Source organism: Cheilinus undulatus, linkage group 13 (assembly GCF_018320785.1).
Source record: "Cheilinus undulatus linkage group 13, ASM1832078v1, whole genome shotgun sequence".
Lineage (NCBI taxonomy): Eukaryota > Metazoa > Chordata > Actinopteri > Labriformes > Labridae > Cheilinus > Cheilinus undulatus.
The window spans coordinates 40,292,207-40,318,512 of record NC_054877.1 but is presented as its reverse complement, the minus strand read 5'-3'; the positions used below and the strand labels follow the sequence as shown (position 1 = coordinate 40,318,512).

At 38.6% G+C, this 26,306-nt stretch overlaps 3 protein-coding genes and 1 pseudogene across 3 annotated transcripts in view; 2 read left to right on the top strand and 2 right to left on the bottom strand.

The window, feature by feature from the left end:
- On the bottom strand, positions 1 to 6,100 carry dad1 (defender against cell death 1). Its single transcript, XM_041802469.1, has 3 exons — positions 5,767 to 6,100; positions 1,210 to 1,381; positions 1 to 228 (listed from the first exon to the last, which is right to left on the bottom strand). Exons 1-2 carry the CDS (start codon positions 5,975 to 5,977, stop codon positions 1,251 to 1,253), a joined length of 342 nt encoding a protein of 113 aa, XP_041658403.1. The 5' UTR covers positions 5,978 to 6,100; the 3' UTR covers positions 1 to 228; positions 1,210 to 1,250.
- Positions 6,101 to 6,943: 843 nt separating this feature from the next.
- On the top strand, positions 6,944 to 16,806 carry abhd4 (abhydrolase domain containing 4, N-acyl phospholipase B). Its single transcript, XM_041803908.1, has 8 exons — positions 6,944 to 7,129; positions 10,423 to 10,508; positions 10,692 to 10,796; positions 10,891 to 11,179; positions 12,858 to 13,045; positions 13,131 to 13,242; positions 16,141 to 16,327; positions 16,476 to 16,806. Exons 1-8 carry the CDS (start codon positions 7,080 to 7,082, stop codon positions 16,563 to 16,565), a joined length of 1,107 nt encoding a protein of 368 aa, XP_041659842.1. The 5' UTR covers positions 6,944 to 7,079; the 3' UTR covers positions 16,566 to 16,806.
- LOC121520450 lies at positions 13,253 to 16,132 on the top strand (annotated as a pseudogene).
- Positions 16,807 to 19,246: 2,440 nt separating the features above from the next.
- The window catches only part of tgm1l1 (transglutaminase 1 like 1), a 42,458-nt gene continuing 35,398 nt past the window's right edge, over positions 19,247 to 26,306 (bottom strand). Inside the window, exons 9-14 of the mRNA XM_041803409.1 lie at positions 23,650 to 23,842; positions 23,135 to 23,288; positions 22,591 to 22,875; positions 20,749 to 20,909; positions 20,524 to 20,660; positions 19,247 to 20,431 (exon numbers count right to left, since the gene is read on the bottom strand). Coding sequence (XP_041659343.1) covers positions 20,287 to 20,431; positions 20,524 to 20,660; positions 20,749 to 20,909; positions 22,591 to 22,875; positions 23,135 to 23,288; positions 23,650 to 23,842 — 1,075 coding nt within the window. The 3' untranslated portion in view covers positions 19,247 to 20,286. The remainder of the gene's footprint in view (positions 20,432 to 20,523; positions 20,661 to 20,748; positions 20,910 to 22,590; positions 22,876 to 23,134; positions 23,289 to 23,649; positions 23,843 to 26,306) is intronic.

Genomic DNA, 26,306 nt, shown 5'->3' with positions numbered 1-26,306 from the left:
TCACATTTCATGTTTTTATTTCTCCTCAGTGCAAAAAGGAATGCTTTACAAATTTGACATTAAAAAAAGAATAAACAAATCAACCATTATTAGTAAGAAAACTGAACTGCCTTATATTTGTCGTTATGCATCGAATTCAGTGTTTCTGGTGGGATGAGCCTCTCCGAATCAGTGGCACAAAATGTTGCATCACATCTCCAAGGGGATTTTGGTAACATGTCTTGTGATCTAGAAAAAAAAAACGGAGGAAGGTGAGAGTTTTATTGACATTGAAGTTATTGAAGTCGTTATTTAGAAGCAAAAGAGAAACAAGAGGATGCAGTTTGTTCTTCCAACCCGCCTACAAGTCTGAAATTCAATAAACCTGTTTTCGAGCAAGGCAAAAGCAATATTGGGTCTGATGCGGATCTCTCCTGAGACACAGGAAGGAAGTGTATCTTATCACATTAGCTATCTTGTGCTGCTCCACTGAGAATGAAGAGATGAACTGGCAAGAACGGTTAATGTGACTGAGTGCACCCAAAGGACGAGGGTATTTTCTTGTTTTATAAGCACAGGCATTACAGTAATGCTTTTATCAGTATAAAAGACCCACTTAACACTTCCCATGAGTTTATAAAATCTTCTATTTTTCGTCCATTGAGAGACAAAACCATAAACACTTATTGCCTTTGAAATACATTTTTTAACATAATGACAGTATGAAAAAAGGCATTCTTGAAACTTTTCAGCAGTAATCCTTGGCATGTCTGATTCTGAACTATTTCAAACACATAATGCATTCTTTCAGTACTGAAGATGTTCAAGCATAATTGATTAGTGCACTCGGGCAAGGTTGCCTAGTAAGTGCAAGCTGCAGCTCCGTTTAAAAAAAAGCCAAATATCCCACTCTGAGCACAGCAAAGCCTTGGTTCTCAATTGGTGAGTCGGGACACAAAAAGGGGGCTGAGAAGCCATTTTCAATGGGTCACAGATGTGTGCCAGGAATAATATAGAGCAAATAGTCTTTGATGTGCTTTTATTTTGAAGGATATATTTTAATCTTATTGTCCCCTCACATTGTCTTTCCATATCAAGTCCAAATTGGTTATGATTGGAAAATTTAAAGGTGGCAGTGGGTCCTGATGCTTGACCAAAGCATACAGCTGAAAGAAAACCAACCAAATAGAAACATAGTAGAGACAAGAGGTCTGATGTGTAAAAACAAACCATTTGAGAGGGGAACGCTGGGAATCAGATGCACGTCTTTTTCAACCAATGAAGTTCATTACAACCAGATGGAGGACAGTGTGAGCGAACAGGAAGTCAGCAAAGGCTCTCTCCGGAGAGATAGACAGGAAGTCCCCTTTGTTCTGTGGGTTGATCTGGATGCGAAGACACACTGCAGAAAAGACCGAAGAAATTTTATTAGTGAACCAGTAAATAATGTGGAAAGGTATAGCTGTTCATGAGCAACAGATCTAACATGGGTTTAGCTACAAAAATACTACACATGGAATGATTTATTACAAGAAAGCCGTTATTCTTCCTTTGGCTCCTTTTTAACTGACTTCGGGCTCTGAATCTAAAAAAAAAAAATCCCATATAATAATCTTGTCAAAATCCTGGAGAAAGATTCAGAGGTTCAGTCCCAGTGCAGGCCTTTCCCCTAGAACATGGCCCCGCCTCTATTTGTGCATTCATGTCTAATGGCAGGGTGTCCAGACTCACAATTCTGGTTGGAATGGATGAGTTGGGTTGAGTTCAAGGGTTATATGGCCCTTAAACTAGAGATCTGGCACACTCCAAACAAAGTTATGAGAAACATCATTTAAAAACTGTTTTAGAAGTTGTTACTCGAACGGTGGCTTGCTTTGGCTACATTAGCTTTAATAAATATAACATGCTATTCTAGCCACATAATTAACTTAACTACATAAGCCAATGTAGCTACCTTAGTTTTAGCATGGTGGGCTTTAGTAAACCATGCTAAAGCTGAGGTAGCTATGTAGAAAACATATCTACATAGATTAAATAGCTGCTTCATGAGCTTAGCTTTAACTAGATAACCTACATTGCTCCGTTATCTTTTTAGCCTCATAACTAGTTAGCTTTAGCTACATGAGCTTTAGCAAACATAGCTAAAGCTAACATAGCAGTGCAGATAATGTAGATATGTTGCTTACAATGTTACTTTGTTAGCTTAGCTTTAGCTCTGTAAAAAGTTTTAAACCCATAGCTCCATTGGCTTGATATGTTGTCTTTAGCAGTAGCTCCATTAGCTACATAGCTACATTATGTATAGCTAAGTTAGCCTCAGCAATATGAGCTTTAACAAACATAGCTAAAGCTAACTAAGCTATGTGTAAAACATATCTGCATAGCTTACATACTGTAGTTGCTTTGTACAGTTGGTTAGCTACGTAGCTACATTATCTATGTAGCTTAAGCAGCTAATGCAGCTTCTTTAACATTTTACAATCAGGTTTTCGAGTCAGGTATTTAAATTTTACCTTTTGGTATCCTAATCCTTACCCAAACCCTATAAGGAAGTTTAAAACCATTTTATTTCCAAAGTTTTAGCGTGTATTTCAGTTTTGAGATTAATGGCGTCTCAGATAAACGGTCTGTTAGAGTGGCCATTAGACATAAATGGTCTGCACCCAGACTGTCTTAGAAAAATTGCTTGTAGTAGAAATTATTACATCTGTTAGCATAACGTTGTCACCGACAATTGATGACATAAAAGGAGCTTGACAGGTTGTCCCATTTCGAAGGAAAAGATTTCACAACTTCCCCTTTATCAACGTTAATGAATATGTTAACACAAAGGCTGGGCAATTTATGGATATTTGGACCCATTCTCAATGCGAGAGTCAAAATATAATATAATACAATATTTTTTGCATTCTTTTAATAACAGTAGCTTTATACTAATAGCCCCTGTTCCTATGCAGTTTCATATTACAGAGTTATATTAGCTTTGTTTATAGAGCGGTAAGAATGACAAAAATGAGGCAATTTCAAAATAACCCAGAATGGGATTAATGTCTGTGACACATGGTCATGCAGTGAAGAAGTGACCTTATTTTGATTTAACATTCTTATTCTTAAAGACGTCAGAAAACTGTTTATTCATTGACAAAGAGTGATGACAGGTAAGCCTTCTGCGTGTCCGTATACTATCTGAATCCCCCTGGCATTCCTTTATGTGCCATGAACTGTGCCATCTCTCTGTGTAATTTTGGATGCCTTTCAGTGCTGCACCAAACAAGCTCTCATGTCATAGGACAGCCTGTGTCCAGAGCAGGATTAAATGTTCAGTTAAAAGAATCTGTTACTGCGACAAGAGCAATTTTAACCATCCTGTGAATATGCCGCAGGATTGATAAACAATGTTCTGTTCAAACATCAGCGATCAAGACCACAATTTCACTTATTGATGACATGAAATAGAATCATAGGTAAATTACTTAAGTGGATAGTACTATGGCATTATGATTTCATAATAATGAGAGATTAAATCAGCCATCAGATTAACCCAGGCACACATTTGCCTGCATATTTTATTTCTTTATTAAGTTTATTTGATAGGGACAATGCAAATTACATAGTAAAACTTCAGCCTGTTACAAACAAGCTAAAAGTAACTGATGTTTCACATCTAGAGATTATAGCTATTGCTAGTTTCCATCTCCTGTCCCTAGTTAGGCTTTTAGAAAATGAAATGAAAGAAGGTAAAAGTAAAGATTTACATAAAAATTGCATAAATACAGTTACAATTGATTAAAAGAGCAAAGTTAAAAGACAAAATAGTAAAATTTTACATCATAGTTACATAAAATTACAGCAAAACATAGACTATTTAAAAGTGCTCACATCTCTGATTTTGTTTGAGCCACTCTTTAACATTTTTGTTAAAAATGTTTGTGTTTTGTGTCAGTCTCATATCAGTCGGTAGTGTATTCCACATTTGAGAGCCTCGTATAGAAAAAGCTGACTGCCCCAGGGAGGTCTTACGGGGGCAGTTTTACCTGTGAGCTGCTGTTTGTGGCTCAATCACGGGAAGAAGCTTTATTTTACAAACCAAAAAAACTCTCACAGAGGTTAAAGCCTGACTTTGCAAGAAACTGGTAAAAAATATGAACTGGACAGGGATCCATTAGAACAAGGCTGTAGTGGAGCTGTGCGAATTTAAATCTTTCAGCTCTGATAAAATCTTTATAACTTTTTCTAATAAATTGAGAGAAAATATATACTTCACGCTCCATCTCTCTAGAAAAACTCCTGCCATCTCTCACTCTTTAGGACAGTGTTTCTGTTGAGCATGCTGCTGCAGCCTGGTGTGCTCTGTGCGCTCTGAAGTAGGTCCCTTTGTTGTTAATTCATGTTACTTTACATCTCTGCGCTAGGGCTCCTTCATTTGCATTCATACTGGGCCTAGTCACACCTTGTCTCTCCGTGCTGGGGCTGTGTAGGGTGCTGTGCTCAAGCACGGAACGAATGCACTCACACCGGTCAAAAGTACTGGACTTTAGGCTCAAACGAGCCCAAGCACAGCACGGACGCGCTAGTGAGAGTGGGCCCTAAGCCACCTGTGCCTGACTCATTACAATTTTTATACAACCTGTTTTATTGACGGGAAGGATCATTTAGTTTCTCTCATTTTTAATAAGGCAAACATACAAAAACAAGGAAAGCAGTTTTTTAATTATTCTAGAAAAAATGGACACGTAAGGTTTGCATGATGTCTGGAGCATGGCATCTCTGCCTCACAAAAATGAATTAAACATATATTTTCAAACAAATTTAAGGCCAAAGAAATATTGCACCTTCTGCAATTTCAAAACATATTATGGACATATAGTGATTTCATCTAAATTTTGATCAATTGCCCAGCACTAATGTACAATATTGGATTTTTGCAAATATTTGTAATGCCAGTATTTAGAAATTCATTTTAGCAAATACCCAGTGAAACTGAGATATCAATGTAGTTCTGACCTAAAACTTCAGTCCTAAAAATCACTGTCAAGTGTAAGGAATGAGGATAAAAACTCTCCAGTTGACATGTTTGTCCTGCTTGAATCTGCACTAATTTCTTTTATTCTTTGGCCAAATATTGTGAATATCACCAATATCATTCCATTAATACTGTGAATCTCTGACCATTCAAAATAACTAACAAAGTAGTATATGTATTTATCTGTTTAATAGCCATCAAAATAATCCTGACTGTGTATTTAGACATAATCAAGCAGCCCTAATAACGATTTGGTACTTGCATAAAAGGAGTCAGGCTGATGATATACTGTCTACTGCAACAGTCCTGCTAGAGAGGCTTTTTCATCAGGGATGTTATTTAAAGCATTGTAACAACTGTAAAATACAAGCCTTTTTGCTTTACCTTTTAGCAGCATTACATTCACAAATGTAAGATTCATCAGAGTTTTGGCATAATGAAGACTAGGCTAATGACAGTCAGATAAGCTAGGCTTATGCTAGGCACTTATCTGGTATCGTTGCCTTTTATAAATTATTTTATTCAACATTTGTTGTTACCTTAACATAAAAGCATGTCTGTGAACTTTTACCTCCTCAAACATTATTTTTATTTATTTTATTATCATTGAGTACATATGCAGCTGGGAGGTTTTAGCTTGGCTAGCTGATGTTAGCTTGTGTCTGCACACGTTGACATAAATGAAGCCAGAAGTTCAGCCTGACAGACTGAAACATTCAGACAGATTAAGCTAAATATGAACATTTAATCCCACAAATCTTTACCTGCGAGAATGAAAGAGCCCACACATGAGATGAATCCGGACAGAAAGCTGTTGAAAGGAAAGGTGCCAACGAGCAGACAGTAGAGGAACTGCAGCGCTCCTGTCAACAAGATGTAGAGGAGATAAGCATCCACCACCTTCAGTTTGTTGGGGGTCGTGGTGGTGTACTCCTCCAGGAACCGGGAAATAACAGATATGACCGAATTAGACATGATTTTTCTGTCTAATTTGTACAAAACTAGGTTAACAAGCGGGCGATGCACAGGTTCTCTTCCTCAGTTGAATGAGTGACGTGTCCTCATTAACCGGAAGCGGACACGGTGTTGCAAAGAACATATTCCGAGTCGGACGGAACGGAATTCAGAGCGGAGCAAGAGTCCGTCGTTAAAGGGACCCCAGGCCCAGCCCCCTGAACAACAAAGATGGAAAGATATACAGATGGCTCACTCGGTCAGTATTTTCATATGAGGCTGATTTCGACTAAACAAAGATAACAACCTGGGACAACAGGTCTTACCGAAGTGCCTGAAGTCAAAAATTAGCTGTAATTATGTGTCCAAATACTTTTGTCCATATAGTGGCTATATGATTAGTTGTCACTTATGTCAACAAGGTGCCAAAAGTAAGGATAAAAGTAGGATTTAAATAAAACTAAATAATTTACCAGATAAATCCCAGCACTGACGATAAAGTCTAAACTTAGAGAATTAAGTCAAAAGTTCATGAAAAAAAAAAATCCAGCTAAAAACAGATTTTTTTTCTTCATCTTGATAAAACAAAAGAAAGGTCAAGATCATGCACTGAACAACCAAAAGTTACTTGGAAAAGATGGATGTATGTCCTCTTAGGGCTTCCATATTTTTGACCGTCACATGTAACTGAAATGTGACATCACAAGGGTGAAATATATTTATTTTCTTTTTTTTTTAGTGAAAATTGATTTCTAGAATCAATCAATCACAACAAAGTTCAAATGTCAATTCGAAGGCAAAAACCATTAAAAGCACAAGGCACAATAGACAAGCATTTTTTTATTTTATTTTTTTTGTTCATCTGGCAGGTTGTGAGAAAAAGGAAATCCTGAATTTCATAAGCATTCATGTCGATAGGTATAATGGGTCTTTTTTCCTGCACAGTTAAAGCATCTTCACAATAGTCGATCTTTGTGCTGGGTCAGCTGATCGAGGAATGTACTTGTTACAAAACATAACAAACAAGCCGATTGTATTGTTTTATCAAAGCAGAGACGGTAAAGCGCGTGGCAAACATTAATACTCCTTTTAATTGGATGTAATCACCGGAGTATGTTCACCAATGGATCCAGCTACAACCGTACCGCCGTTACAGAACGATTGTGAGACAGAGTAAGTGCCCTAAACACACAACCTTTAGCACGCTGCTAGTCTGATTATATCACGTTTCTGCTCAACTTTAAGTCACTAAATTTGTTCACTGTGTCGCTTAATTAAACCACTGTAGTGCTGTGTTACCGTGCCTAAACAGCACATAACCTGGTTAAACACCAAAATAAAAAATGTCCTTGTATTTTAAGTCCTTAACATTGTGAGACTACATATGGACGCTAAAAAGTATTTGATACCAATGTTATTAATGTAGAAAGATAGTTTATAGGCTATTCTTAACACAAAGACTCAGTATCTTATCTTTAAATCCTCGTTAGCCTTGTGTAACATTAAAGAGGAAGCAAGGTAGAAAAGAAGAGATAGCATAAATCACTGTAAGCAGAGTATTACTGGCCAAAGAGAACGAAAAAACATAATTAGAGGTTGTTTTGGGAATATTGTGTTAGCAAAGACCCCCAGATACAGCACCATGAAGGTTATGCTGATAAAATCAGACGGTTTAATCAGCTCTTTTAAAAAGTTGTCCCTCAGTGGGGGAAAGAGCTACTCTGAGTCAGTCAGCTTGAGCCTTTTGTTAGGATGACTCAGCAAATTTAAACTGCCCATTGATGACAAGAGAGGGTGAAGATCTTGTGATGTTCCTGATGTATTTACGGTGGAGGTAGAAACGTAACTCTGACCTTTTTTCTTTCTAAGAGTGAAGGTGAGGGGGAAACCCAATGTAGCTCATTTAAAATAACATGTTTTGTTAAAATGAGAAGTTTGACAGTGCTTCTGTTTGAGTATTGATAAGCATATTTCATTTGATACACACTGGGCTACTGAAATGTACAACTCAATGATTTATTATTCCTGGGTGTCGCTTTGCTTTACAGCCAGCAGTGTCACACAAAAATAAAAGAGAAGAAAATACAAGATGTATGGAGTCAATATTGTTACAAAACTCAAGAGCACATTTTAAAGTTTTGAGTGCGCAACTCATTGATTTTGGACTCAGAACTCAAAACTTCCTCTGCTTGCTTATGATTATGATCTATTTCCGCTCTGATTTTTTTTAATGATGAACCAACCAACAGGAAACAGAACTGTCCAATTATGTTTGAGCTGCCTGCTGTCGCCATGTTGCTCTCCATGAGTAAGTTACTGTTATCTCATTAAAGGTTGCCTCAGACTACACAACTTTATTGTCTGTTATGATTTTCACTCTGTCAAATTAAAAATCTGAGCCTTAAATCAGTGCTTTCAAAGTGTCAAAATATTCATTTGCTGGTAGAGTTGTCCAAAATATGGCCCAGGGACCAACTGAAGTAATTTTTGATTACATCAAATTTTAAACTAAAACAAAGTATGTGCCCCGTCAGAACATGAAGCTCAACTGAACTGTGCTCCTTAGCTTTTATCACTGAGCAATATGGCTGTGATAATTCTGTAAACAAACATTTTGACTGTGTGAATTTGTTGACTTTTATTGATTGAATTAAGATTTCATCTTAAATGGGAAATATATCTTAATTCAAAGCTCCCTGATGAATACAGACAACAAGATCATGGCAGCAATTAGTTGCATGGATTATGCTTAAGGTTCTGTGCAGAACTTGCCAAAATTTGGGGCTGAAGTTAGGCATAGATGTAGCGAGTTAAGCCCGCCTAAATTGGGAAGGAAGGAGGATTAACACAACTCTGGTCGTGCTCTGGATGTCCTGGCATTGGAAAAAAATCTGTTGAAAAAATGGCAATGTCCACACCTCTAGGGCAGAGTAAGGGATGGATTTGGCGAGTTAACACAGGGTACTGCCCAGTAGGGTAGTATGATTGCCGCAAGACCCTGGTCTTGCTGTGGATGTACCAAGGGCTCGAAAACCTCTGGTGCTCTCCGGATGTATCACCAGGGTTGAAAACATTTGGACAAAAGAGAATCCATCAACCAGAGTTAATTTTGACAGCTATTTTTATTTTAGTCTCAGTCTTAGTCTTTGGATTAAATGACTTTTAATTTTAGTCACATTTTAGTCATTTCTACCCTTTATAGTTTTAGTCTAGTTTTAGTCGAGGAGAACTCAAAAACATTTTAATCTAGTTTTAGTCCATAAAAAGTCCTTGCATTTTAGTCTTTACTTTTAGTCCAAGCATTTAACTTATTCTCTTATGAAACCATGGTTGTGTTCTCTGCACCCTGCCAGACCTGGGGTCCCTGCTTTCTACAGCTGAGAAGCAAAGTAGCTACAGATGCATTGAACGGATTTGACATATTTTGATGTCCAGCAAAAACTACATTACACTTTAGTCTAGTTTTAGTCATCTTGATGAAAAAATGAATTTACTTGAAGGCCGTTTAGGTCATCAAAGATCTTTTTTTGGCTAGTCTTAGTCTAGTTTTTTCATTAAAGAAAAGCTGTTGACAAATATTTTTAGTCCGTTTTAACCGACAGAATCAACACTGCCAACAGTAGCTGGTTTTTGCCCTGTTAGCCATCAATGAAAAGTTATGATACATCTTAGTCTATTGGGCTGGTTTTACTAACTTTAATAAACTAAGGCTGACAGATGTAAAAGTGTCTCCATCATACTTACACTATATTTCTCTGTACATAGTCTTTTGTGCTGAAATTTGTGAGTGTCAGTACAAAAGTAATTCGAGTTACTCTTTTACTAAATCATGTAGCTCACATAGTTTGTGTTCCTCCAGGAGGATTTTTTAAATCTGCCAATTCAAGAGCCAGAAAAAGGATTCCTGTTCTCTAACGAGCACCAAAACATCTCTTGCTTCTTGTTAAGTTCACTTCTAACTAAATTCAGTGGTATAATTATACCTAACATTCTGTAGTTTTATGAATATGTCTCTTAACCACTGATCTTTAAATCCAGCAAGTAACTTTTGACTAACTGTGTCCACACTGCATGATAAATTATTTATTTCTATAGATGTATCGTGATTCAGAATTCCCAAAAGACAGCATGAAGCTCTGCAACCTCCACGGAACAGAAAAAGCCAAGTTAGCCTATTATCAGTGAAATGATGTAAGCCATGGTCACTCCTAAGAAGTGAGAGGTTGTCATGAGGAAATATTAGTGCGTCACTACTGAGGGTCTCAGCATGGACTTTGACAGCATTATGCCTGTGAAACGTGACTCTACTGGGCATGTATAATGTGTGCTTAATGCAAACAGTGATAACACCAACTTCAACCTTGGACTTGTTCTATAAACATCAGCAGCAGACTGTCAGCATGCACTCAGAATTTAATGAACTGTCTTTATTACAAGTCTTTCCATGTCTCTGTTTTTGTTTCCAGGACTAGTTCTGTTTGGAGCTGGTGGCCCTCCTGGCGTCCGACCTCCATGTCTCTTTTAAAGACTACAGAGTCCAAGATTCTTGCATGTATGATTGTTTTGCTGCTTTTTGTTGATTTTACAATCACTAAAAACACAAAAGTTGCAACTAGGCATTAAACTGAGGCTTCTAAGCCTTTATAAGATAGCCATTTTGCAACCTTGAGCTTCTGCAAGTGTAATTTGACACCTGTTTTACAACTGCTTCTCCCTTTTTGTTTGGCTGCGGCAGGTATTCAGAATGACCTTTGGGCTAGATTTGTCACTCTATCAAACCAGGATCGAATATGGACTCTTACGGTCACTAACAAGGCAGCGCAGAAACCTGCAGAACAAGGTAACGCCCAGCTCCATGTCTTTGTTTATTAGGAGGAGCCAGCGCTCTGTAGATCATAATCCTTGTTACATAACTCTCCTCCTGTCTCCTCCAGCCACAAAGACTCCCCTGGTGATGGTCCACGGTTTTGGAGGAGGGGTTGGCCTGTGGATCAGGAACCTAGAGCCGCTGAGTCGCTCCCGGCCCGTTTACGCCTTTGACCTCCTTGGCTTCGGCAGGAGCTCCAGGCCTCACTTCCCCTCAGACGCTGTCAAAGCAGAGGAGCAGTTTGTTGATTCCATTGAGCAATGGAGGCAATCTGTTGGCTTGGAGAACATGATTCTGCTGGGGCACAGTCTGGGGGGATACCTGGCTACCTCCTATGCCATCCAGTACCCGTCTAGGTAATTATGGGAAACCATGAAAAACATGAAACAGCCAGAGGAAGTAACAGAGTTTAATTCTTGCTGCTGGGAGTGTTTAATTATGTGCTTAATTATGTTTTTGATGATTAGGAGCATCAATCATGTACACACAAAGACCAAGATAAAGATAATTGGAGAAAGAGATTAAGCTTTGATACATGGACTGAATTTTCCATGTCAAATATTAACTACGCTCTTATCTGAAGAAAGAAAAAAATCTGTTAATTTTAGATAAAATGTATGACTATATCATGGAAGTCAGATAGGATCTCTTTGACATGTGCCTTTTTGACAGCCTTCATGCAAATACACATTATTTAATATGGTTTAAACATTTTTTAAACTACTTTCTAGAGTCACTGGAGCTGAAGAACAAGCTTCTCTTCTTTTTTTACAGTAATATATTGTCATGTTTGCATGGTCCAGCCAGTTACGTTAGATCTTAACAAAGACTGGAAGCATTAGGAAACCTCTTGCCTGGCCCCATCCTTTCCCCCAAACTTTATTTGACAGATAATGATAAACATTAACATCATGCAGCAGCACAGACCTCCAATGGGAGCAAGTAGTGATTTCCTCATAGAGAAACACTACCAAAAGGGCCAAGTTTTGAGCTGTTCACGACTACGCCAAGTGATTAAAGTGTGGAAATAAAAACATCCTTTAGCGACTTTTGTGTCCCAAAAGTGGTGAAATATTGAGGCAAAAATTGAAAGATTTAAAAAATGCTACAGAAAAACAGCAGCAGGCAGGAAGTAAATAAAAAATGCATTTACAGTTTAGTATGACTCTGAACACTAAACCCCAAAATAGTTGGAGGAGGAAGCTGGGCTCTACAGTAGACACCACAAGCCTTTAGTTGGTGATGAATATAATCTGAACTCATCTCTATACTCCTTCCTTTTACCTATGACCTTAAAGGTCATATATTTTGCAAAATACACTTTTTCCTGCTTTTCTAACAAAAATATGTGCCCCTGGCCTGTCTACAATCCCCCCAAGAGTCAGAAGTGAAGATGATTGGTCAGTGAGGGGGAATTAGCTTTGACAAGTGTGTTGCTGGTCCATAAGTTTTCAACTGAAAGCACAGCAACACAAACAGCTGAGGACTCTGATCACTGAAAATGCTCGACTTCTTTGGCTCCATATTGAAAATGAATGCTGCCAGTGCTACAAGCTCCAGCTATGGACCATGGCTCTTATACTTAAATGAAAATAATGGGTAAAAAATCCTTAAAATGTTCATTTTCACATGACAGCCAACTGTAAAGCTCTGCTGCTTTTATCCTTTATTACAACCTACAACTATTTGAAGTAGCATTATGTTTTTAAGCTGCTGTTTTTTTTCTGTGTTGGTCTTATGCCAGTGTTTGAAAAGGCCTATTTATGTGCAGCTATGCACAACATGATATCCACTGTCCACCCTCAGGGACGTTATTTATGGGTCATGGGCTGAACAGTTTAGGAACCTCAGGGCTGGATAACACCCTTTTTAAAATTTACCAATGTTGCCTCTCATGCCATTGTAAATACAGCCCAGGTTTTTGAGGTGGTTAAGAACAGGAAGAACTCAAAAGACACCCCCTCTACTGGATAAATGTAGGCAAACAACACTGATATGTTAGCTGATATACTGTATTCTTCCCCCCTCTTGCAGAGTGTCTCACCTAATCCTGGTCGACCCCTGGGGTTTCCCGGAGCGACCCAAGGCTCAGACCCAGCAGGCTCAGGGTCAAGGGGCAGACGTGGTAAAAAGACCACCCCCTCCTCGCTGGGTGAAAGCTATTGCAGCGGTGGTCTCCCTCTTCAACCCCCTGGCTGTCATCAGAGCAGCAGGCCCGTGGGGTAAGATTTACTACTTTTATATAATATCATCTTATAATAAATGCATTACTGTGACTGCTCCTCTTACAGTGTGTTTTTGTTTCAGGTCCGGGGTTGGTGAACAGATTCCGGCCTGATTTTAAAAGAAAATTTGAAGATCTATTTGATGACGACACAATGACCCAGTACATCTACCACTGTAACGCACAAACCCCGAGGTAAATTAAGACATTCATCTGTTAAATACGGTGGCCCTGAAGGCCAACAGGATTAATATTTCAAAAGTGCAAAGTGGATTTCACAAAACACAAATACATTTCACAGAGCACAAAATATATTTCAGGAAGCACAAAAGAGTAGGACCCTGGTCCTTGTCTTTGATTGGATGAAAACCAAGTAATTTCTTGTTTCCAGTGGATACCACAATAGCCAATCTAGCGAGTATCTAGCGCAAAATTTAAAGTGTTTACCGGGATGGAAGAGGAAATTGAGCTCATAAGACAATACTTGAACAAGGGACATACACATCGTATGATTCTTGAAATGCTCTCTATGTCTCTACACTTGATTGTGTCACTCTTGAATGTCATTTCCAGTATGTTGGGACTGCTTCCAGTATGAACCCGGAAGTGCCCTTTTCAGTGCCTTTCTCCCTCATGAGAAATGTAGGAATGAAAACAAAAAATCAATTTTCTGCTCATAAAACGTGCCTTAAGAAGTGTGGGTATTAAACAGAGTCCTCAATTCAAAACAGCAGAGATGGGAGAGCACTGATTCAGTGCTGTAATTGCCATCATTAACAGCTGAAATACTGCTCCAGAATGGCTGCAAAGAAAGTTCTCATCGTGTATGTCCATCAGAGTGCTGGCTCATTTCGTGCTGCAGCCAAAGATTCTGCAGTTGAAGTTTTAACTGCTCAGGGCTCCATTGTAAAAGTTTCTGGCCTGTATACTTTGAAGTTTAAAGCCGCTGCCTGGGACATCATCAGGGAGGTTAAGAATGGAGATCACTTCCATTATGCAGAAGAGACCATGCTGGCATGGGAGGCTGGAAAACTGTCTGCTGACATCACTGAGGAGCGACGCAAACTCAAAGAGGTTGACCTCATTAGCTTTCAGTTCCCAGTGTACTGGTTCACTGTTCCTGACCGGATGCTTACACAGGGCTATGCATGCACAAATAGTGATACAGCCTTGGAGTCTTCAGGGATAAGAAGGCCATGGATGCCACAGAGTCTCAGGCATCAATGGAGACATGAACGTCACAGTTTGGCCTCTGCAGATTGGCATCCTGCACTATTGTGGTCTCCAAGTTCTGACCCCTTATACCTTCTGAGTTCTTCCCTTGTTCCCAATGAAGCATGTGCCACCAGGCTTTCTCCTTGGAGAAGAGCCACTCTCCTTCGTTCTCATGGATTGCTTTGACAGGGAGAAGTCCCTCCGGCTGAAACCTGAGGTCAGTGAAAAACATGCTGGTGAAGAAGTTTGGACTGACAGTGGGGAACCCACCTGGGCAAACCGCTACCACCCAACAACCAGATGAAGGCTGGGGTCTGGAGATAATGGGGGCTTTTTATATCACTGCTGTCTTAAATTGTACGAAATGAATACGAGTGTTTGAAGGGGCGACTGTGGCTCGGTAGGTAGAGTTGGTTGTCTCACAATCAGAAGGTTGATCCCCGGCTCCACATGTTGATGTGTCCTTAAACAAGAAACCTGACCCCAGTGGTCTCACTGCTTTGTCAATGGCGTGAAAATAAGTATAAATGCATTTGAATGGGATTCGCTAATATTGATGTCCTCTTCTCCGAAGCAGCCTCCATCAGTGTATGAATGTGGAGTGTATAGGTCTGACCTGCAGTGTAAGAGCACTTTGAGTAGTCAGATGACTAGAAAAGTGCTATATAAGCTCAAGTCCATTTACCATTTACTCATCATAGTATTATCATTTTGGTTTAGAGCCCCCTGGTGGCAGAATTTTACATACTGTGCATTTAAACAAAAGTATATTAATTAGACAAAAATGTTTGTTTTAATTTATTTCAAAATGTGCAACCTGTCCGTCTGTGAAAAATGATTTTTTTTTTTGTCTAGTAAGGATACATAGCTTGTAAAAAGTTGTATGTGTTTAGCTCTTGCCAAGTCCCCTGACTGAGTCCTGGTACCCCTTGCCATATTGGGATATATTTGCACAATTCCACCAGACAACTATTTCCACTAGGAGACAATTTTGGGCGAAGTTTGATGAGTTTTAGGGCTTGTTAAGACCCCCAAAACAAGCCATAAGGTGTCTTGAAAAAATTAAAATAATACTAATTCCCTCAATTTCAATAGGGTCCTCATTCTGAGGTCGGTGCTCAGACCCTATTAAAGAATTATAACTGACTTTGTTTAGGCTACCTCTAAAAACTGGAAAGTTTACTAGTGCAATCTCAGAAATACTACAGAACACTCACTACCTGCTCTCACTAAAAGGTCCTTTTTATTTATTCCACACAAGGCTGTCAGTCTTTTTGTATGGGGTAAATTGCATATATAGATCACATTATCCTCCAGAAATAGCTGTGTAATGGCTCAGCCTCACTCTGACCATGATTCTTTGCTGCAGCTTGCATTCAGATGGCTGCAAATTGTATCTTCAATCTAAAATTAAACCTGAAGTTTATGAGACAGTGTCTACAGTTTTTGCAACATGCTCACTGCTTTAAAGTCTGCACAAGCATGCTGACCCAATAGATCACAATAGCAGCTGTAGCTCTCTGTGACTGAATCACTTAAAAACCTCCAACCTCTCAGATAGCAACACATATCCTGTAATCTACAGTCAAAGTCAGTGATACAAGAGGAATCCAGTTTTTAATAGATTTAATTACCTCTATCATTGGCCATGAGTGTAAATTAGTAAAGGTCTGCGTGAGTTTGCCTGCACACAAGGCCATCCTTCTTATTCCAGTTGGTCAAAATGGCAGACAGTCTCCAAAATTTTCCATTATCCTGTAAGCAACCTCTGACCAGGGAGCAATCATGGTGTCCATTTTTTCATACAGTCCATGATAAGACAAAAATGCCTGAAAAATCTGACCTACAACTTCACATCAATCCTTCTTTTTCTCACAGTGGTGAGGTGGGTTTCCGGGCCATGTCAGAGTCTCTGGGCTGGGCAAAAAGGCCCATGCTGCAGCGGGTTCACCTGCTGCCCCCCTCCATGCCTCTCACCATGCTGTATGGAGCTCGGTCCTGGGTGGACAGCTCGTCTGGGGACATGGTGGCCCAGATCAGAGAAAAGGCCTACACTAAAGTGCAGGTGAGTAGAGGCACAACTATGAGAGAAATAATTTGATATCATGAAACAGTGGTACTTATCAGTGTAATTTAAAGTGTTTTTTATTTTACTAAGAAAATGTCTGTAAAATAGTTTAATTTTTTGTTATCTCTCTTTTCTTTTTCTGCAGCTGATAAATGAAGCCTCTCACCATGTCTACGCTGATCAACCAGAGACGTTCAACAGAGTGGTGGAAAAAATATGTAATACTGTAAACTGACAGCCTGACTGTGTGTGAGTGAGCGTGTGAGTGTAAAGGCTGAGCGTATGCAGGCATTTCATGTTACTTTTAGTAAAGTAAACTTTGCATGTCAAGCATTCTGACTGAATCTGCGTCAGGGCCTATCTGAACATCAAGAGTGTGATTGTAGAGTCAATCAGCGGGTTATTTTATTCTGTTAAGGGCATATTTACATTTATAAGCTGATATGTTGAAATTAGCATTAAAGGATTTATTTATATATGTGGTGTTTTATTTATGAATGTAGTCATACAGGGTTTAGATTCAGACACTTTTTTATTGCTTAATCCCATTATAAAATTAAGTTAAAACAAAGCACATCTCTCTGGATGCACTGAGTTTCTGTGTAACAGAGCAGAGAAACTGCTACTGACTTACACTTCATACATGTGCCTGACATAAGTACTGTAAGAGATCGTTTTTCTTTGACCCTAATTCTCTCTGTCATTTCTCTGTGTATCAAACCAGCTGTTTCTATTTTATACATTGAAAAAATAAAATATTATATGACAAACCGTGCTGTAGAATATATTTGTTGCACTTCAAGGCCCAACCAGTAGAGGGCAGTACTAAGCACCATTTTTACAATGAATAATGACTAGTGTAGCATAATGAGCTGAATAAAAAATTTATGAGTTAGGATTTTAGTCTGCATAGATAGATAGATGTTTTACTCTTGGAGATTACAGCTTAGAGCTCATGAGGGTGTCATGTCTGCTGCTGGTGGTCCACTGTGCTTTATCAAGTCTAGAGTCATCACTGTCAGACCAGGAGATTTTAGAGCATTTTATGCTTCCATCTACTAAGAAACTTTATGGAGATACTGATTTTCTTTACATCAGGACTTGGAAGCTGCCCACAGTGAAGCCCAAACTACCAGAAACTGCTTTGCTGACCATGGTGTTACCGTGTTACATTGGCCAGCCAACTGGTCTGACCTGAACCCCAAAGAAAATCTCAGAGGAAATATCAAGAGGAAGATGAGAGACACCAGACTCAACAATACAGACAAGCTGGAGGCTACTATCAGAGCAACCTGGGCTTTATAACACCCCAGCAGTGCCACGGACTGATCGCCTCCATGCTATGTCATGTTGATGCACACTGCAAATTTAAAAAAGAAGAAAAAAAAAAAAATTATAAAAATGATATATCCTGATTTCAATAGAAACATTAAGATCTATGGTCTAAAAATATGGACTGGTTTTAAGTTTTATGGTTTAGTTTAAACATGATTTAGACTTATTTCAAGATGAACCAACTTGTTTTAAAACACGGCTTAATCATACTTTACTAATCTTACGTATTTTCACTAAATTTGATCATATTTTATTATATAATCATAATTTTTCAGCTTAATTTGCTAAAAGCAAGAAATTAAAGAAATTAATTTGCTTATATTTAGTATATTTCACTTATTTTTAGGCTGTAGGAAGTTTTAAGCAATCCCAGCTTAAAACCAGCATTTTCTGCTTATTTTAACCCTTTTGAAGGGTTCTGCCAACATACATATTTGTAGATTTAAAAATTTTATTTCAAGATATCTTATGAAATCAAATTATCTTGCTGCATGGACAGATAATTTCGCTAGTTTTGAGTACCTTTCTTGTCAGATTTAGTGTTTTTATCTTATATTAAGCCCCCCCCCCCCTTTTTTTTTTTTTTTTTTTTGCTGTGCAGTGATTTGTGCAAAAGGAGCTCCACCTGATTACTGAGTGTGTAACATAATTTTCCAGGAGGTCAGGAGGTTTCTGTTTTATAAATCCTTTTTGGACTGATGTGTTGTGATATTATCATATTTTGAGAAAGTGGATCTTTGATTTTGGTGAGCTGTAAGCCATAATCATCAAGATTGAAACAAAAAAAAAAAACAAAAAAAAAACTTTGAACTTGAATTAAATCAGGGGGGGAAAAAAAACTTTTTTTGCTGTATGCAGAGTCTCCCATCTCAGTTGCTGAAGCTTGTAACTCCAGAGTAGTCTATGTGTCTTGGTGGCCTCTCTCTAGTCTCCTTCACTCAGTTTGTGAGGACGGTCTGATCTAAGTAGTTTTACACGTGCCAGATTCCTTCATTTATTGATGATGGATTTAACTGAACTTCAGGGATGTTCAGTGCCTTGGAAATATTTTTGTATCCATCCCCTGACTTAAACTTTTTTTCTTTTTTTTTTTAATAATCTCTACTCTGAGTTGCTTGATTGTTCTTTTGTCTTTATGGCGTAATGGTATTCATGCATACTGATTAGCCAGTGACTGGACCTTCAAACACAGGTGTCTTTATACTGCAGTCACTTGAGACACAGTCACTGCGCTCAGCTAATCTCTATTTCACTAATTGTGAGACTACTAGCACCAGTGGGCCATAACCATGATAGGGGGGCTAATATTTTCACCTTGGTAGGTTTTGTGAAATAATTTTGTTTCTCCGTGCAAATTAAAATAATGTAAGCATCCAAAATAAAACTAGAATGTTTTGAAAAGCTGTGTTAAGAATTCCTTGCTCTGTTTAAGAATACTTAGGAAATGCTTTAAAAAAATAAATTTTGTCCTCATCTGCAGTTTTTTCAAGCTTAAACTGCAGGAAAAGAGGGCGTGAAAGAAAGCAGTTGTTTCTTCTTGATATCATGTGTGCATGTAGAAAATAACTCAGGAGTCAGGCCTTCAGGGATGTGTAAGTTTTATTCCCAATGCAAAACATACAATACAAAAAAACATTCAAGTAGATAAGGTAGATAAATAGTGTATTGTTAATGAACTAGTTTCCTTCACATTGTGTCACACAGACTCAAACCTGCTAAAACTAAGGTGAGTTAAGGCCTGCAACGGCTCCGGCTGGGAATCACAGCAGTTGAGTCTAATTTTGCAATATCCTGTAAGGTTGATATCAGTGTTATTATACACACATAACGTAGAAACACACACAATGCATTCAGAGCAACATCCTTCCTGGGGAGACATACGGGATTGCTTCTGTAAACTGAGACATTTCCATGATAAAAGTGGTTATTTTTTGGATGTAAAATTTGAATTAAAACTGATTATTATGACAATCTTTCTAAAAAAATCTGCACCCTTTTATCAGCCAGTTGATCTGAGAAAACTGGAGAAATTATAATGTGCCCTTTTGCAAAATGCCAAAGCCAATTTCAGCATCACTTCCTTTAATAACACCTCACAGTGTTCTTCCTTCATGTGAGCTCAACAAGGTTTATTCTGTCTGAAAATACGCTTCACGTCCTCTTCGTCTCATAACAATAAATGAGTGATAGAAATAAAATATTTACATGATTACTTAATTATCTTGACCCCACTTGTGGACCCTTTTCTTCATAATTTCATTGTGTTAAAATGTACTAGTGTATGTAATGTGACAGCTTAATAACTTCAGAATAAGAAAGCTTGTTAATCCAGGCACTTCATTCATTGTGCACGCATTCACCAGTTTTAAATCCAGAGCAAGGCAGAAGCGTGAATTCTTCTCTTAGTTATTTTCAAGTTAAAAAAATAATACTGACAGTGCTACACTGGCTAACAGGCTAAACAGAGACTTTAAAAATGACTGTAGTGACAAATAAACAAGAGAGTTTAAGATACAGAATCGGAGCACACTTTTCTTATAGTTTGAGGCTCTCAGTTTATAATTCATACAGAATAATCTGCGAGTGAAGCAGGGCAGGAAGCTAACGCTTCTAGCACCCTTTCAATGCTCATGAACAATAATATCAGCCACTCCGTGCACTTGAGTCAGCTGTTTACAGTCAAGAGACGCCACCAGCTTCCTGGGCCCGGGCTGGGTAGGGATGAAGTGCTCTGTCAATGTCACAGTGGAGAGACCGCCAACGTCGCTAGAGGGAAAAGAGAGCAAAATTTTAGTCAGTAGAGGAAGCTTAAAGCTTAAAGCAGATATGAAAAGAGACTAGGTGTCCTGTGTGCTTACCCAACTACTACTTCATGGCCTTTCTGCAGACCCAGGCCCTCCACTCTGAATATAACTCCTTTGAGCATACGGGGCAGGGGGTTGGTGAAGGTAATCTTGGCTGCCATCTCCTTACCAACCACAGCGTCTCCCAAAGGCTGCAAGAAAATAAGAGCAGAGATGAAGAAAACTTTTCTATGAAATGAAGTCAAAGAAGGAGAAGTTATTCCAAAAATAATACCGCACCGTGATGGTGAGGTCAGGTGTGCGGAGCCTGAAGGTGGTCTGGTTGGCGAGTACTTGCTGGGTCTCGATGACTCTTCCAGACAGAGTTAGCATAAGAGCGGCCTGATCCACCAGCTGGTTCTGGTATTGTTGGTAGGGCAGCATCCAGTCAATGATCTTCTCTGTGTGGAGAAGTATGGAAAAGTGTTCATATACACTCTGTAGTTGGCATTTTAAAATCCTAGCTCTACCTTTTCACCTTAGCTTACAATCAAGTTTGGTTGGTTGTGTTCTAGTTTTAGTCATCTTGACAAAAACTAAACTTACTTTTTGTCAGTTTTAGTCATCACAGATCTGTTTTTGTTAGTCTAGTTTTTGCCATGGAAAAAAGGTTGTTAACGAATAGTTTTAGTCAAATTTTTAGACGACGAACTTAACACTGTTCTGGACAAGAGTCAAGTCAGCAGTCTTCCCTATGATTATGGTTGTGTGCACTGAACCAGAGTGAGAGAATGAAGGCTCAGGAAACCTTTGCAATTTGGAATTTTCCACAGTATTCTCATATTTTGAGATGGTGGATTTTTTATTTTTGTGAGCTGTTAGCCATGGTCATCAAGATCAAGTCTTGAAATTAGACTTTACATAACATGTCGAAGTACTATTAATACAATTACTTATTTGTTGTAATGAGCCACATTATTTTTGTAACTCAAGAAATCCGTTATTAGTTACATTTTCCTAAAAGTAATTACTGAAAAAATGTCTCCAATTTCCGTTCTCTTCTTGCCACAATAAGAGAGAAAGAAAAAAAGCCCCCAGAATATCATTGCTGTTGTGAAATCTGGCATTTACTTGTTACTGGTACTAATGAAAATAATTATTTCAAATTATTCATATGAAAAAAAAAACACCCCTTTGTGCAAGAACTTTAATGGAGCACAGGAGGCCTAGTGGTTAGGTCGCACTCCAGCCCTGGGTTCAAGTCTGGCCTTACCCCCACCCTCTCATCCCTATTTCTGACTCCACCCACTGTCTTCTTCTCTAAGTAAAGGCATCAAAAGCCTCAAAATGTATTAAGAAATAAAATAAATTAAGATATACTACAGGAATTCTGAGATTAATGATTACTGAAAATTGTAATCACTTGACCGCTGTAGTTTAGAACCACTGTCTAGTGAAAGACTCACTGTTATCTCATCAAGCACTGAATTTAACCATTTTTTTCCCACTTTTGGGTTACAAAATAAAGCCAACACTGGGTTATTAGTTTCTTGTTAATACTGCGAGATTAGCATGAAGATGCTTGGAACATATAGAGGTATTTAGCATCCGTCTCTCTCTTTTAAGCTCTGTTTTGGTCACTGCCACCTCCTGAAAAGGGGTATCTGGTCCTGATGCTATTAATGTTCTGAAGCACAATACTGGTTAGAGCAGTGGTTCTCAGCTGGTTGAGTCACAGGACCCCTCATCATCTCCTCAAGGAGCATCACGACCCAAATTTTGGAGATCTTTTTGGTTAATAAGATGTTTTTAATAAAAAATAGTACAAATTAGGCCTAAGACAGTACAAAGGTGTAACAAAACAACGAAAAAGGAAGAAAATGCATGTTTTATAGAGTCTCAGACCATTTTTTTTCCCAGGCACACATCCGGGACCCACCGAAAAGGGCTTCATGACCCGCTTTTGGGTACCAATCCACCAGTTGAGAACCACTGGATTAGAGCATCTTAAATAGTGGTTCTTCTATAGATGAAACAATGATTCAGAGCTCTTGGTACGAACATAAACCTCATTATTTATCTTTTATCTTTAAGTATAAAAATATAGCCTAAAGCAGCTTAAAAGCATGATGGAAATCCAACCTTCATGTGGCGAAAGCTCCACGGGCATCTGCTCCTTCTTGATGGTGCCCTTCAGCACACCAGTGTAGTACATGACGGACACCTGGCTGTGCAGAGTGGTCTTACGAGGCTGTGAGCTCTGGTTCTTCACCACGATCTTCAGCTTGGCATCTGCACCCATCTTAGGCCCTTCATCCTCCATCTTCACCTCCACGATCACATCCTCCGCCACGGGTGAGGAGTAGGCATCTGGCTTGCTGCCGTAGCGGCTGGCAGTCTCGACGGCGATGCGCTCCTCTTCTGAACCTGGTATAGAGGGAGGAGAAGGTGAGTGCAGGCTGATGTGATGGGATTTATTGACAGGTACAAGAGATACGGCACACAGTGAGCCAAACGAAGCAAACAGAGGCACATATTTTCAAAGAGAGGGGTTATTTCAGCTGAACAGTGAAGTGATCTATGAAGATACTTATCACAATTTAAGATTGTTCCAGGCAGTGCGCAATAAATCTGGACATAAATCTGGGAAGAATTGCAATTAACAAATTCCAGCATGCTCCTGTACCTTCATGGTGTTTGTACAGGTGCGTGATATCTGCCCGATCATCTGAGCCCACTGCTTTAGTGCTGATGCAGTGGCCAATAGCCTTCTTTTCACTGTGGATCTGGGTGAAAGTTGAGTCCTGGTTCCTCTGCCAGTAGATCTTATCACTGTTGACCTGACGAGGAAGAACCAGCAAACATTATCAGCATGTACAGAAGTTTACCTGAAAAAGTTTACCTTTTAAACTGATCTTGATGGTGATAAAACCTGCATTTTTTTTTTAATCAATATTTTCATGGTTTAAGTGGAAAAGGAGAACAAGGAGTAACACCATGGAAACACAGGTGAGTTCAGTTACTGATCTGGTGAGAATCAGGACCAACAAATCTATCCTAATTGAAAAATAATTCAAGCCTCCTGTGAAAAGCTCTCTTGAAACTCAAAGCCTGGCAAACAACCACCTTCCAGCTCTATTTATATAAATTAATCAAATCAATAATAAAAAATAAACAGTATCACCAATTTGCATCACTCACCTCAGCAAATACGAATGGCGTGTCATGTTTGAGGTAGACCTGGCCAGCACGGATGGCGTTGACGGAGGCAGGGCCACAGCGGAAGGTGCCCTGGCTAGTTTCCTGGGGAGTAGAGTCAACAGCCTGCCAGCCTCCGTAGCCAGGCGGCAGGTCTGGCCTCGCCATCCAGCAGTCATTCCATACGTGGAAGTTCCTAAAACAGATTCAACAGCGTCATTTATTCCATCTCTCAAAGTCTCAGTGACAGTTATATTTTAACTTTATTCAGCAGTTGACCTTTATTGCAAGATGCTGCTGCAGGTATGAAATATTACTGTTTACTGTTTTTGCTTTTACATCTCCACTTTTGTTGGGATTTCACCTGCTGATAAGTCACTTATAAGCAGCTAGTAACCCAATTTGTTGGTGATGTGATCTGCACTTCTGTGGAAGTTTTTTAGATCAGTTCATCGCTGCCACCAACTGGGCTGAGGTGGAAACAGATGAGTGAATTACTGGATGGCTGATAAATTTGGCCATGACGAAGGAAAAAAAAAATACCTCCACATATGAATCTTCAGGTCCATGAGCCATGCAGTCCTTCACAAGTGTGTGGACTTGTTTAACATTAAATCATATGACAGGGATCTCTAGCTTATTTAATTATTTATTCATTTCAGTTTATCATACAACTCTTCTCTCTATACATGAATGCTTGCCTTTCCTTGATCACTGACACTTGATGGAGTGTTAAGGGTGCTGCAGCACCCCCTGTTGATTGGGGGTGGGAACACATGCAGTTTGAAAGGTAGAAAAGTTGTTTAAATAGCACAACTGTTTGTTTATTTGTGTTCCATACAATGTCTGCATTGTTCTATTATGATAATTGTTGGTGTTTATTATACATATATATATATATATATATGAATGAAACATGAAAATGCATTTTGTAAGCTCTGTTGGAAACAATGTTAATTTTGACAGCCAGTTTTGGATTCAGTCTTAGTTTAAGCCTTCTGACAAAAAAATAGTTTTAGTTTTAGTCACATTTTAGTCCCTTTCACAGATTTAGTCAACAAAAAGTCCTTATATTTAAGTCTTTACTTTTAGTCTCATAATATTTTCTCTCTTTAAAATTAGCCAAAATGTAAAAAACAAAACAAAACAAAACAAAACAAAACAAAACAAAACAAAAAAAAACAACAACTAATTTTTATACAGTCAATAGCCTACCCGTAATAATCTGAAATAAATGATGAAAATACAAACATTCATTGGATAACAGAGGTGGGAGTCATTGAAATTTTATTCATAATGGTTCTCTCATTGATGGAACTTAGTTATCAAACTCTTTATTGACAATATTAGTAATATTGATAGGAATATTAGTGCATTTAGGGTAGAAAATGAGATTATATGTTTTAACTGAACTTGTGCTTTATATACAGTGCTTAACAAATTTATTAGACCACCTGTCATATTTGTGTCAGAGACCATCCAGCATCATGAAGTGCTTTAATGCAGACTCTTTCATTTTCAGTGAGCTCTCCACGTTTTACCATTTTGAACAGGAATGAGGGATTTCAAACTGAATTCACCCAAATTTGAGCCGGCTCACTGGGCTTCTCTGAGAAGTCAGAAATTAATCAAGAATAAAAGTCAACCACTAACACTAATTTTTGTGTTCAGGAGTGCAAGTAAATAATAACTTGACATTTCAATCAAGAAATATTAATGTGCTTTACTATTTTTTCAGTTGTTTTGTAAATCAGTAAATTTGAAAATTCATGGATAACAATAATTATATTTTAGCATTAAAAATATCATCTGGGTTAAAGGGCTTCTACATCGTCTATGCTACTAAACAGCTGATGGAGAGTTTCAATGATTAAAGGTAGGCTGGCTGCATTTTAGTTTAACGTCTTGTAAAGGCTATCACTAGAATACAGAGGAGCTTCAGGTTTAATCTACCTATCAGCTCCCCTGGCTGATAGGCAAAGGCTGTTAAAAAACATTTTTTATCTTTGTTTTTGTTTTAACGACTTAATTAATGGTAGGATCAGGAAGTTTGAGAGGCTCTGCACCGCAACTCTTCTCTCTATACATGAATGCTTGCCTTTCCTTGATCACTGACACTTGATGGAGTGTTAAGGGTGCTGCAGCACCCCCTGTTGATTGGGGGTGGGAACATATGCAGTTTGAAAGGTAGAAAAGTTGTTTAAATAGCACAACTGTTAGTTTATTTGTGTTCCATACAATGCCTGCATTGTTCTATTATGATAATTGTTGGTGTTTATTATACATACATATATATATATATATATATATATATATATATATATATATATATATATATATATGAATGAAACATGAAAATGCATTTTGTAAGCTCTGTTGGAAACAATGTTAATTTTGACAGCCAGTTTTGGATTCAGTCTTAGTTTAAGCTAGGATCAGGAAGTTTGAGAGGCTCTGCACCGCTGCTGATTGGTCAGATGCTGAGATGTCACTTTCTGTGACGTTGACTGATCTCCACGATCGGCTGAGAAAAAACAGTCTGGTTCTACTGTATCACAGACAGTTAGAGGGATGCCACAAAGAAGGGCGGCCAAAGTGTCCATATCTGGCTCCTCGCCCCATAAAGAGTAAAGAACAAGAAGATCCTGGTGAGTAAAGCC